Here is a 14,847-nt window from a genome sequence, read left to right on the forward strand (position 1 = left end):
ATAAATGTTAAAATCCTTTCAATGCTTTTTTTTCCCAATTCAGTGGTTTCAAAATTTCTTTCTTATGGATGGTTCAACTGATAAGGAATCAGTGCATTTTAAAATCAGGAAATGATCCAATCTGAGACATATTTTTATCTGAGAAAGATGCTGAGATCTCACTGTGATATTTAAAAATGGCCTTTCTTTTGCAAAGCAACAAACTGTGTTTTTCATGTAATTCCTCATCTACCAGCATAATGTCGTTTTAATATACATTTACTAGGAATAAAACATATTGCAGAGTCTATAAAGACTTACAGAAGAAAAACCCTATTGGCTCATACCTAGGTAGTACCTAACAGCCTCTTTCCAACAGTGACTACCTAGATATTTTTGATATGCCCATATGGAAGACATGAAGACAATATACTCCTCCTGCATGCCACGTGTATTCCAGCAACTGAGGACAAAAATAGGCATGAGTTAGGAAAGTTCCCTGGACCTAACTCAGGTTCATTGAAGCAACACAGTAGCTGCAGCTAATGGCTTTTAAAAAATAAAGGCGAAGCCATTTGGGCTTGGAATGCTGCCATAGAGAGAGGAAGGGCTCAGGTCTTCCCCCCAAGTCATTTTCTTGGGCCAAAATGGTACTCAGAGGAGAGATTCCCTGTGCTTTTTTCTGGGCCACATATTATGTGGATATGGATCAGCAAAAATGGGTACAGAACTCCCCCCAGAATTGTTTCAGTGTGGAAAACCACTTGGGGGAAGGCAGGAGCCCCTCTTCCCCCTGTAGTAGCATTCTGAGTACAAACAGTCTCTCTTTTAGTTTTAAACAGCTTTTCACCATATCTAATATGTGGCTACAAAGAACCCAAGTTGAGTACAGAATCTGGACCAACTCTTTGCAAGTATTTAATTTGGCCTTATATGGAAAGGCAAACTTCAAACTATTTAATTATCTACTAATAGTAGGGTTGCCAGGTCCCATCATGGGTTCCCCTGCTTTGCTGGCGGAGGGGGGGGGCTTCAGTCTACCACCAGCCAGTTGGCTGGTGGGAGAAAACCCACCTCCAAACAAGGGCATCACTGTGTGACGTTGTCAGTACAATGATGTCACTTCCAGATGATGTCATCAAGCTAGGGATGTTGCTTGGTAGCATTCTGGTTTTTGGGCAAACTCCATGAAGTCAAGAAAAGCATAGAGTTTTGCCCAAAAACCAGAGCATCACTGATGTTTCCACTCCCAGGTAATGTCATTGTGTTGGGGACATGGTGCGTGACATCCCACCCAACCCTGGAATGCCCTCTAAATCCCTCTGCCACAACAGTGAGGAGACCTGGCAACCCTAATAGCCATTAACTGGCTTATCTCCCATTGTCCTGTCCCTCTTAAAATCATGTAAACCAAGGGCCATTATCACATTTTATAGTGTATGCTGTAAGTTATGTAATTATGCATTTGTTGCAGAACTTTTTTCTTTTATCTGCCTGAATTCAATGGGTGAAGTTGTTCTACTGTTCTAATCGCTCTAGTAAAGTGACATAGGGATAATTTTCCCCTTCTCCCCCTTTGTGCACATGCATAATTATATACCTGTTGCTATTTTTTTGTAGGGCCTGTAAAACGGAGCTGTTCTCCCAGGCCTTTGGGTGAGGCAGCGGATGTCCATAATACATCTAAGTCAGCCACCCTTGTGGTCTCATTCCACCTCTTATCAGGCCTACTGCTGTAGCATTGATTGATTTATTGTACCAGAGCTGCTGCTTGTTGAAATTGCTGCTTGATTTTATTGTTTTAATGGCATGTTTTTATTAATTAATTACAGTGATTTATTATTGTTATTGTTGATATGTTGTACTCCACCCTGAGCCCGTTCATGGGAAAGGGCAGAATAGAAATCAACTAACTAAATAAATAAACTTCTGTGATGTTCTTCCTAAATCTTATTGCCTAAATTGGAGAACACTTTCTCTTAGAGGAGACTTTCCAAAAACATTATTGGAGAGCCAGTGTGGTGCAATAGTTAAGGGTGTCAGACTAGTATCTGGAAGACTCAGGTTCAATTCCCCACTCTTGCCATCAGAACTCGCTGGGTGATGGCAAGCCATTGATACTCTCTTAGCCTAATCTACCTCAGCAGATTGTTGTGAGGAAAAAATGGAGAGGAGAACAATGTAAGCTTCTTTGGGTCCCAGACATAAGAACATAAGAGAAGCCTATAATCCTAGAAGCTCAGATAAAATACATACCAAGAACATAAGAGAAGCCTATAATCCTAGAAGCTCAGATAAAATACATACCACAAGTTAGGAAAGGCACAAACAGGCATAAGAAAAGGCCTGCGTGGTTAACAAACAAAGTAATGGAAGCTGTAAAAGGTAAGAAGGACTCCTTTAAGCGGTGGAAAACCAGTCCAAGTGAGATTAGTAAAAGGGAACACAGGCTGTGGCAAATCAAATGCAAGACTGTGATCAGGCAGGCAAAAAGGGACTATGAGGAGCATATTGCAAAAAACATAAAGACCAACAATAAAACTTTCTTCAAATATATTAGAAGTAGGAAACCAGCCAGGGAGGCAGTGGGGCCCTTGGATGACCATGGGGTAAAAGGATTACTGAAGGAGGATAGGGAAATGGCTGAGAAGCTAAATGAATTTTTTGCCTCCATCTTCACTGTAGAAGACGAGAACTTTTTGCCCGCCCCAGAACCACTAATTTTGGAAGGGGTGTTGAAAGACCTGAGTCAGATTGAGGTGACAAATGAGGAGGTCCTACAACTTATAGACAAATTAAAAACTAATAAGTCACCGGGTCCGGATGGCATACATCCGAGAGTTCTGAAGGAACTCAAAGTTGAACTTGTGGATCTTCTAACAAAAATCTGTAATCTTTCATTGAAATCTGCCTCCATTCCTGAGGACTGGAAGGTAGCAAATGTCACCCCCATCTTTAAAAAAGGTTCCAGAGGAGATCCGGGAAATTACAGGCCAGTCAGTCTGACTTCAATACCGGGAAAGTTGGTAGAAACCATTATCAAGGACAGAATGAGTAGGCACATTGATGAACACGGGTTACTGAGGAAGACTCAGCATGGATTCTGCAAGGGAAGATCTTGCCTCACTAACCTGTTGCATTTCTTTGAGGGGGTGAACAAACATGTGGACAAAGGAGACCCGATAGATGTTGTTTACCTTGACTTCCAGAAAGCTTTTGATAAAGTTCCTCATCAAAGGCTCCTTAGAAAGCTTGAGAATCATGGAGTAAAAGGACAGGTCCTCTTGTGGATCAAAAACTGGCTGAGTAATAGGAAGCAGAGAGTGAGTATAAATGGGCAGTCTTCGCAGTGGAGGACGGTAAGCAGTGGGGTGCCACAGGGCTCGGTACTGGGTCCCATGCTCTTTAACTTGTTCATAAATGATTTAGAGTTGGGAGTGAGCAGTGAAGTGGCCAAGTTTGCGGATGACACTAAATTGTTCAGGGTGGTGAGAACCAGAGAGGATTGTGAGGAACTCCAAAGGGATCTGTTGAGGCTGGGTGAGTGGGCGTCAACGTGGCAGATGCGGTTCAATGTGGCCAAGTGCAAAGTAATGCACATTGGGGCTAAGAATCCCAGCTACAAATACAAGTTGATGGGGTGTGAACTGGCAGAGACTGATCAAGAGAGAGATCTTGGGGTCATGATAGATAACTCACTGAAAGTGTCAAGACAGTGTGCGTTTGCAATAAAAAAAGGCCAATGCCATGCTGGGAATTATTAGGAAGGGAATTGAAAACAAATCAGCCAGTATCATAATGCCCCTGTATAAATCGATGGTGCGGTCTCATTTGGAGTACTGTGTGCAGTTCTGGTCGCCACACCTCAAAAAGGATATTATAGCTTTAGAGAAGGTGCAGAGAAGGGCAACTAGAATGATTAAAGGGCTGGAGCACTTTCCCTATGAAGAAAGGTTGAAACGCTTGGGACTCTTTAGCTTGGAGAAACGTCGACTGCGGGGTGACATGATAGAGGTTTACAAGATAATGCATGGAATGGAGAAAGTAGAGAAAGAAGTACTTTTCTCCCTTTCTCACAATACAAGAACTCGTGGGCATTCGATGAAATTGCTGAGCAGACAGGTTAAAATGGATAAAAGGAAGTACTTCTTCACCCAAAGGGTGATTAACATGTGGAATTCACTGCCACAGGAGGTGATGGCGGCCACAAGTATAGCCACCTTCAAGAGGGGTTTAGATAAAAATATGGAGCACAGGTCCATCAGTGGCTATTAGCCACAGTGTATGTGTGTATATAACATTTTTTGCCACTGTGTGACACAGAGTGTTGGACTTGATGGGCCGTTGGCCTGATCCAGCATGGCTTCTCTTATGTTCTTATGTTCTTAAGCCATGTTGGATCAGGCCAATGGCCAATCCAGTCCAACACTCTGTGTCACACAGTGGCCAATATATATATATATATATATATATATATATATATATATATATATATATATACACACACTGTGGCTAATAGCCACTGATGGACCTCTGCTCCATATTTTTATCCAATCCCTTCTTGAAGCTGGCTATGCTTGTAGCTGCCACCACCAACTGTGGCAGTGAATTCCACATGTTAATCACTCTTTGAAGAAGTACTTCCTTTTATCTGTTTTAACCTGACTGCTCAGCAATTTCATTGAATGCCCACGAGTTCTTGTATTGTGAAAAAGGGAGAAAAGTACTTATTTCTCTACTTTCTCCAACCCATGCATAATCTTGTAAACCTCTATCGTGTCACTCCGCAGTCGACGTTTCGCCAAGCTAAAGAGCCCCAAGACTCTCCACTGAGGAGAAAATCAGGGTATAAATGAATCAAATAATTTTGATTGTGCTTTCTTGCATTTTTATGTTTGCTTTGTTATACCATTAGTCTAATGTAAAAGGATGACAAGCACACAAAATCTGACTTCTGCTTTCACTTCATGTTTCATAAATTACTAGTTTAAACAGCCTAAAAACTACTCCACAAGAGGGCATATTCTGCTGAGAGTGCTGTGCTGTTCTGTTGCAGAAAAAACAGCTGAGAGTTTTGCAGCACTTTAAGATTAACAGCTGCATTGTGGAATAACCTTGCCTGGACCGGAGCCCACTTGGTCAGAAGCATGAAGTATTATCTTCAGTTGGCAGATGCAGTTATATACAGAGGGGGGAAATGTAATCAGTTCTGCTAAAAGGTCATGACATGCAAAATGTTCAGAAAACATGTGACCTTTCTGTGGAAAGAAATAACACAAGCTGTTTCAAAGCCCGTCACCCACCCCCACCCATAGAGTGGTTTGGGAAGCAAAGGAAAAGGGTGGGGCAGAAAAGCCCCATTGTGGAAGCAGAACTCTTCCCAGAGTTCTTGGGATTCAGTTAATTGATTCCACCCTGAATATAAACCAAATGATATGTGACCAATTCATGTTGATTCCTATCACACAGTAGTGATAGCTAACTATGCAGTCCTAGACAGAGTTAACTTTTTGAAACCCGTTGACTTAGAAGGATATGACTGCTTACAATTGCCCTGTTAGTTATTACACCTAAGTGCTGTGAATTGTACACAATGGTGTTCAACAAAGAAAATTAGCCATTCCCCCCCTCCACACACATGATGTTCATGCAGGAATAGTTTCTGCTCATGCATTTTTAATGTTAATTTATATTAGGCTTAAAAATAGGGAAGAAATTTTGTTGGTCATTAATTTTAAAACTCTCTGTTTAGGACTATCTCAGCATGTGGTTACAGACTACCATCAAGTAGTTAGACTTCTGGAAGAAGGAATAGCAAACAGGTATTTTATTCTAAATCCCCCCAAATATTTTGATTTGATTATTGATTTGATTATTCTAGGCGTACTACCATCTATTCTTCCTTGGACAAGATGAAGTTAATGCCTGCAGTTAATCTGTAGAAAAATACGAAGATGGTGCATGCCTTGATAGTATCAGAAAAAAGGAATACAGCTTTATATAGTTGTAAGAATAGTATCTGAGGACAATTCAAGTTTGAACTGATGTTTTGATGTATTTAATAATTTTTGTAGGATCACTGAAGAACAAGTTAGAAGGACATTAGCACTGCTGAAGTCTACAGAATTCATAATATTTTGCAAACATTGTGCATAATGACAGTAATACAGGGTAAACAATACAGAATGATAAAGTCAGTCTGGGTTTATCTAATTCCAGATGTACCCTGTGAAACCAAAACTAATGACAATATATTTTTAGGATCTCATAAAGCCCTTTATTGTTTGTAGCTATTCAAGTTAAAGTATTTTTACAAATGGCAAACTTGATATATATGCATGCTATTTCCACAAACAAGCAGGCATACCTAACCACAGTGAAATAGGAAAGGATGATATAGTTAACATATTGACCCAGATTTTGGCATCAAGAGTCCTGCTTTAAATTTTGTTTGTTTTCTTTATTCTTAACTTCTGTTAAATCATAATGACTCACACTGCAGCAAGAAAGTCTAAAAAAGGACACAAAATATAAAAATGTTTCCAGATGCTCACTGTCCTCTGCATATACACTTGAAACTGCCTAGTGCTAAAGCAGACCATTGATCTATCAAAGTATTTGTCTACTCAGACTGGCAGCACCTATCCAGGTTCTCAGGTAGAGATCTTTCCAGGGATGCCAAGTCTGATGCAAGAAATATCTGGGGACTTTGGGGGTGGAGCCAGGAACAATGATGTGACAAGCATGATTGAACTCCAAAGGGAGTTCTGGCAATCACATTTAAAGGGACCACATGCCTTTTAAATGCAATCTGTCCATTTGGAAATAATGGATAGGGGCACCTTCTTTGGGGGCTCATAAAATTGGACCCCATGGTCCAGTATTTTTAAAATCTGGGGGATGTTTTGAGGAGAGGCATCAGATGCCATGCTGAAAATTTGCTGCCTCTACCTCAAAAAACAGCTCGCCCAGAACCCCAGATACTCACAGATAAATATTTATTTATTTATTTATTTGTTTATTTATTTATTTGATTTGATTTCTGTCCCGCCCACCCAAGCAGGCTCAGGGCAGCTCACAACACATAGCTTACAATAAAAAAACATTCACATTAAAAGCATTAAAGTTTAGAATTTGGTGCTAATTTCTATACAGATTTGAGACGGTGTTCAATGATCTTAAGCATCCATTGGATCTAGCATCTTGGTGGTGGTGGTCAGCATTTCAGTTAAATACTAACTGAAACAGTGTCATCTTACAACAGCTCGTCCAGAACCCCAGATACTCACAGATCATTTATTTATTTATTTGGATTTCTGTCCCGCCCTCCCCACCGAAGCAGGCTCAGGGCAGCTCACAACAATAAAAACATTTACATTAAAAGCATTAAAATGTTTAAAATTTGGTGCTAATTTCGATACAGATTTGAGATGATGTTCAGTGATCTTAAGCATCCATTGGATCTAGCATCTCGGTGGTAGTAGCATTCAGTTAAATGCTAACTGAAACAGTGTCATCTTACAAGCCTTGCAGAATTGGGCAAGGTCCCGCAAGTCTCTGACCTCCTCAGGCAGTTGGTTCCACCAGTGAGGGGCAGCAATTGAGAAGGCTTTTTCTCGCATGGTTTTCAGTCTTCTCTCCTTGGCCCAAGGATCGATAACAAGTTTTGTGTTCCTCTAGCATCCTCTAGATCTAAGTACCCTCCGGGGAACATGTGAGGAGAGATGGTCCCTAAGGTAAGCAGGTCCTCAGCCATTCAGGGCTTTAAAGATAATAACCAGCACCTTGTAGCAAATCCGGTATACCACTGGCTGCCAGTGCAGCATGCACAGCCCAGGTTGTATGTGCTCCCACATGGAGAGCCCCAAAAGCAGCCTGGCTGCCACATTCTGCACCAGCTGCAGTTTCCAGATTCGGGACAAGGGCAGCCCCATGTAGAGGGCATTGCACTAGTCCAGTCTCAAGGTGACCGTAGCATGGATCACAGTTGCCAAGTCACCCTGCTCAAGGAAGGGAACCGACTTCCTTACCTGCCTAAGGTGGTAAAAGGCGAATTTGGCAGTAGCTGCTATCTGGGCCTCCATTGTTAGGGAAGGCTCCAGTAGCACTCCCAGGCTTCTAACGCTGGGTGCCGTTGTGAGTGGCACTCTGTCAAAAGCCGGCAAGGGGATTTCCCTGCCAGGACCACTGTGACTCAGGCAAAAGACCTCTGCCTTTGCCAGATTCAGCTGTAGTCGGCTCAGCCTAAGCCATCCTGCCACAGCTTGCAATGCCAAGTCCAGATTTTTTGGGACAGTCAAACCGGCCATCCATCAGTAAATAGAGCTGGGTGTCATCTGCACATGGATGGCAACCCAATCCATAACTCCAGGCAATCTGGGCAAAGGGGCGCATGTAGATGTTAAACAACATTGGGGAAAGCACTGCTCCCTGAGGCACATCGCAATTAAGCAGGTGCCTCTGGGAGGACTGTCCTCCAATCGCCACCCTTTGTCCCCAACTTTGAAGGAAAGAGGAAAGCCATTGTAGATCTAACCCCTGATTCCCTGCATCACCAAGGCAGTGGGTCAGTAGCTGATGGTTGACTGTATCAAATGCAGTCGACTGGTCTAGCAACATCAGCACTACCAAACCAGCCCGATCCAGATGTTGCTGGAGATCATCTACAAGGGCGACAAGTACTGTCTCCGTCCCATGGCCTGGGCGGAAGCCAGACTGATGGGGATCTAGGATGGAAGCATCCTCTAGAAAGCTCTGCAACTGTAGCACCACTGCCCTCTCAATAATCTTACCCAGAAAGGGTAAGTTTGACTCCAGCTGGTAGTTTGCCAATTCAGCTGGATCCAATGTTGGTTTTTTTAGGAGAGGGTGGACCTTTAGAGAGGGATCTAGTTACGATATCCTGTAAAGGATGTCGCAGCTCCATCTGGCAAGCTTTAATCAGCCAGGATGAGCAAGGGTCCAGATTATGTTGTCGGGTATACAGTGGAAAGGATTCTATCAACTTCCTCCAGGCTGAGTGTTGTAAAGCGATCCAAAACTGAACAGGAAGACAGGTACAGAGTCTCAGGTTCACATACTGTTTCAAATGTGGCAGGGAGGTTGTGACGGAGCGATGAGATCTTATCTGCAAAAAAAGCCACAAATGCCTTGCAGCCAATGTCCAATTCCCTAACATTTGGTCTGCCTTGTGTCAGTGTTGTAAGAGACTGAATCAAACTGAACAATTGTGCTGGGCATGAATTCGCAGATGCAATTTTAGCTGCAAAGTAGACTTTCTTTGCAGCATTGACTGCCATTTCATAGGATCTCATAAACTCTCTATAGAATGTTCTAGTCGCTTCATCTCGAATACGCTGCCACTGCCTCACTAGCTGTCTGAGCCTTTGTTTCATCAGCTGCAATTCCGAGTTATACCACAGTGCCAGCTTAGAACAAGGGCACAGAGGGTGCCAGGGTGAGGTCTCATCGATGGCCATAGAGAGCCGGCCATGCCAGGACTCCACTAAGGCCAGGGATCCTGTAGGGCCATCTGGAACCGCATTGGGTCCATTTGACTCCATGGGCAAGCTAAAATACACTCATTGCCTAAACAGGTTCAAGGTGGGACATCCATGTGGGCCTTCAGGACATAGTGGTCCAACCATGGCACTGCTTCCACAGTGATTCAGTCCACTGAAACACCCGCCACAAAGATCAGATCCAGCAAATGCCCAGCTTGGCGAGTGGGTGTTGTTACATGTTGGGAGACTCCCAGTGTCACCATGGATGACACTAGATCCACCGCCTGAGTGGAGCCTTTGTCATTGGCATGGGCATTGAAATCACCCAAGATCAAAAGCCTTGGGTGTTCCAATGCCCAGCCTGCTACGGCTTCCATCGGGGACAGTAAGGCACTGGCTGGTGCATTAGGTGGACAGTACACCAGCCAGATAGCCAAACCCTCCCCAACATCCCATGCCAAACCAGCACATTCAATGCTGTTGATCTCTGGAGACGGGAGAGCCTGGAAGGAGTAAGCCTCCCATATGATAAGACCACCCCACCCACTAGTCTGTGATTGGTGAAAGATTGAATACCCTGGGGGAGCTACTTGGGAGAGAGCTACTGTCTCCCCATCTCACACCCAGGTCTATATCCTGCTCAAGCAGGAAATCCCGAAGGACTGAGGTATTATTTATGGATCTGGCGTTGCATAGCACCAGTGACTGTGGCCAGTAATTCAACCTGGCCCCACAACTGCTACTGTTGGGATGGGACACAGGCTGGAAGGGGGCTGAGCTTCTTTATGTCTCAGCCACCTTACCTTAAGTCTATGCCTGTACCCACCATCATACCTTCCCCTTCTCAGGAGTACTGGGATCCCATTATACCCTATGGGAACCAGTCTCCAAAGGGCAGGGCTGTCAAGCTCATTTGTTATGAGGACTGAATCTGACATAAATGAAACCTTGTTAGGCTGGACCATGTGTGTCATAACATGTAATGCCAGGTAGTGGATGTGCAAACTTTATAAAGGACACAAAGTTTTTTTAAAAAACCTTAAAACATGCTTAAAATATTAGCACTCTTGCAATATTTTAAGTTTCTGATAGCTGACACCTCTTGCTCTTGCTCGTCTGATGAAGTGTGCTTAGAGAGCACATGAAAGCTTACGTTCTGAATAAAACTTGGGTGGCCTTAAAGGTGCAAACTTGAATCCTGCTTTGTTCAGCTGCTTCAGACCAACACGGCTGCCCACTTGGATCTACCTCTTACTCTGAATTATTGCATCAACTGTCTGTGTTGTAGCAATGTTGATTATGCTGTTCAGGTGTTTCAGATGTGTATCTGTTAAGCTGCAAACCTACTTTTGATTTATTGACATTCATTACAGAAATCTCATGGTCAATGCTTTGAGCCTAAGACCCATGAGAAAACATTAAATGGCTGGGCATTATGAGTTTTTGTACATAAGTTGCTTTGTGTGCTGGTCAGCTGATGGAGAAAATAGAGGCTTTGCTCTGTAGCTCCTGTGCAATTGAGCAAGCCTTGCAAAGCAAGCTGTTATGCAGAAGGAAGCAAGAGAGAGGAAGCAGATGACAGTGAATTGTGCGTGAGCCTGGTAGGAGTCCTGATCCGGCCCTCAGGCTGCATGTTTTACATCCCTGCCATAGGGTGTAATGGAGTGCCCAGCAGATATTTTTCTCTCCCTGCTGTGCTTTCTGATAACCCTGAAGCGGGGGGGGGGGGGGAGGCCTCAAAACTGGGGGATCTCTTGCCCCCAACTGGGGATTCAGCAAAAAACAGCCATTGGCTCTATGTAAGAATTTGATACAATCCATTGTATCAAAAATAATGCTGCTTTATAATACAATTGTGAAAAATTCAAAAAATGTTCTCCAGTTTTTTCCAAAGTAAGTCAGTACTACAGATATGTTAAGAAGAAGACGACGACATTGGATTTATATTCCGCCCTTCACTCAGAATCTCAGAGCGGCTCACAATCTCCTTTATCTTCCTCCCCCACAACAGACACCCTGTGAGGTGGGTGGGGCTGAGAGGGCTCTCACAGCAGCTGCCCTTTCAAGGACAACCTCTGCCAGAGCTAAGGTTGACCCAAGGCCATTCCAGCAGGTGCAAGTGGAGGAGTGGGGAATCAAACCTGGTTCTCCCAGATAAGAGTCCGCACTCTTAACGACTATACCAAACTGGCTTTCTTAAGGTGCAGCCATCTTCATTTTTATGTATTCATTAGGTAGAACATGTGGTATCCCAGCATAATGGGTGAAGCAGCTGTGAGCTTTTTCATGTGTGTTCTATTGCATTTGGCTGAGAGTGCCATTCTCCCTAACAGGCGGAGGACATCTTGGGTGTTTCCCACCGTCCAATCAGGGAGGCAGGAATCTTAAAATCTTCCTCTTCCTGTGGCTGTGGGAACCACCCCTTTCTCAGTTTATTTCCTGCCTCGACAGAGAGAGCAAGTGGTTTAGATAGGTTCCTTTCTCTTTAGCTTTGTCTATTGTCATATATATATATATATATATATATATATATATATATATATATATATATATATATATATATATATATATATATATATATATATATATATTTTCTCTTTCCTTACTCCTTGTTGTTTTTCTTTCTCCTTCAACTGCTGTCAGCTATCTTTTCCAGCCTGCTAGCCTATTTACCTCGCGCTGATTCCTCCCCCCCCCTTTTCTTCATCCCCCTCTATACCTGTGAGGAGCGGAGCCACGAGGGCCGCGGGCCTGTAATCCAAGCCGTGGCACGAAGAGGAGCCAATGACACGTCGGACGAAGGACACTTTTATGGGGGACGACTCGGCTGCCGGCGCTTGATGCGGAGCTGAAAGGCCGCTTTCCGGAGCCGGCATGACCGCGGGGCTTGCCTCAGCTGCCGGCAACGTGCCCTGTAGGGGCGATGAGCAGAGAAGCGGATGCAAGCAGCGCTGGTCTGCATCAGCCACAGAGGAAGCTTCCTCTTCAGGGCCCCTTCCCGGCTCCGTTGGCCATTTTGACAATCGTAAAAAGGCGCGAAAGGAGGCAGACCAGCAGCCTGGCAGCTTCCAGAGACGAGGGCTCACTGATGCCAACCTCCAGGCGGGAGACTTCGACTCCAATGAAGCCCAGCTCGATCAGGAAGCCGCACAGACCTACCAGCCCCAGAGGGGCTCGGGTAACGTACCCATGATGGGGTCTTCTTTTATCTCAGACTTTTTAGAATCGATTAAGCAGACGGTGGGCGCAGCAGTCAAGGCAGCTGTCCAAAGGAGACCAGGGCCCTCTAGCTCATGTTCTTCCTCTAGATCAGCATCTCCCAAGAGATCCAGGGAGCGAACCTACCATACTAAGGCTCAAACGAGGTCTCTAGTTAGTGATCGTTTGGAGAGTGAGAGATCTCTATATGGGGGTCAGTCTGAGGACTCTTATGGGGGAGACCGGGAGGAGGGCGAATTCTTGTCTGATGAGGAGATAGAAGACATTACTGTCCCAGAACCCTCCTCACGTTTTTTCAAGGCAGAAGAGTTCCAACCCCTCCTGGCTAAGGTGCTGTCTGCCCTGGACCTCCAGGTGCCTCCTGAGGAACAGGAGACCTCCAGCCCCTTAACTAATCCCAAAAATAAACCCAAGGGGAACACGGAGTTTTTCCCAAGGTGCCGGTCTTCTGATAAGGTTTTTCCCTTCCCAGAATTCTTCGAGCACCGGTTAAAGTCTGAGTGGGCCAAACCAAGCACTAACAAACAAGTGCCCAATGTTGTTAAGAAGCTGTATGAGCTGCCTTCCTTTGCCAATGACATGCTACAGGTGCCCCTGGTGGATGCTCCAGTCGCAGCCTTGCAGTCCCATGGTTTGCTAGCCGAGGACGGCCATGGGTCAGTCCCGGACAGCGGGGACAGAAAGATTGACCTTGCCTTGAAGAGAAGCCATGAAGCTACAGCCCTGGCCATCAAGGCATCTGCCACCAACTCGATAGTTTCTAGGGCAGCAGTAGTCTGGATACGATGACTAACTCAACTATTGCCAGATGCAGATAAAAGGATCCAGGAGGGCACCAACAGACTCTTTCGGGTGGCCGAATTCTCAGCGGACGCTTCTCTGGATGCTCTTACCTTCTCTGCCAGAGCAATGGCGTCAAACACCATAGCTAGAAGGGGTTTGTGGCTTAGGGCCTGGCCGGCAGACATTCATTCTAAGCCAATTGTGTCAGCCTATCCCTTCCAAGGAGAAAAGCTGTCCGGGGACACCCTGGACAAGATCCTGGTGGAGACACGGGACAAGAAGAAGGCCATGCTCAAAAATCTGCGATGTCCCGACAGACGAGGGTTCGGTTCTAACTCCTTTCATGCCTCCACCAGCACCTCCAAGCCTAAGCAGGAGTACAGTAAATCCTCCTGGGGTCAACCCAAGCAGAATTTCCGTAAGAACTTCTCCAATCCCCGATTTCAGAGAAATCAGTCCGACAGATCAGACAAGTTTGAGAAGGGCTCCAAGCCCAATAAAGCATGACTGGGATCCCATCCCAGTAGGGGGCCGCCTGTTGCATTTTCACCAAGCTTGGGCGGCATCGCAGGCCGACTCTTGGACTCTGGAAATCGTGTCTTGGGGCTACCCGATAGAGTTCAAATGTACGCCTCCAGATCGTTTCATTTTATCCCCACTTAGTTCAAGCCCGGAACGAAGAGACATCACCTTCAAAGCGATACACCATCTACTAGAGATCGCTGCAATAGAACAAGTCCCTCTGAAGCAGAGATATCAAGGTGTTTATTCTATTTTTTTCACGGTTCCCAAGAAAAATGGGGACTGGAGGGCAATTTTGGACTTAAAATATCTGAACAAGAATATCAAGTTACGTCACTTCAAAATGGAGTCCCTCAAATCAATAACGGAGGCACTGCATCAGCGGGATTACATGTCATCACTGGACCTCACAGAGGCCTATCTGCACATTCCGATCCTACCTGCACATCGCAAATTCCTCTGTTTCTGTGTGAATGGGGCCTACTATCAATTCAGAGCACTACCATTCGGCCTGGCAACAGCACCACGGGTGTTCACCAAGGTTTTAGTGAACCTGATTGCGCACCTCCGGCAGAGGGGAATACACATACACCCATATCTTGACGACCTGCTGATAAGATCCTCGTTGAGGAGGAACACAGAGCAGGACGTTCGTCTTCAACAACATGGTTTCATAATCAATCTGTCCAAGAGCCATCTGTGTCCGACTCAAAGACTGGAACACCTGGGCATGGTCATCGACACGAACAGGAGCTTTCTATTTTCCTCCTGGAAGACAAAATATTGAAGACCAAGACATTAGTGCGACAGGTAGTTCAGGACTCATCGTCGACTCTTCAGA

General features: G+C 44.9%; 1 protein-coding gene across 1 annotated transcript in view; it reads left to right on the forward strand.

Annotated features, from left to right (window-relative positions):
- Positions 1-14,847, forward strand: part of STARD9 (StAR related lipid transfer domain containing 9) — a 241,098-nt gene that overhangs the window by 94,743 nt on the left and 131,508 nt on the right. Inside the window, exon 8 of the mRNA XM_060262139.1 lies at positions 5,732-5,801. Within this exon, the coding sequence (XP_060118122.1) occupies positions 5,732-5,801 (70 nt within the window). The remainder of the gene's footprint in view (positions 1-5,731; positions 5,802-14,847) is intronic.

This window comes from Heteronotia binoei, chromosome 21 (genome assembly GCF_032191835.1).
Source record: "Heteronotia binoei isolate CCM8104 ecotype False Entrance Well chromosome 21, APGP_CSIRO_Hbin_v1, whole genome shotgun sequence".
NCBI lineage: Eukaryota > Metazoa > Chordata > Lepidosauria > Squamata > Gekkonidae > Heteronotia > Heteronotia binoei.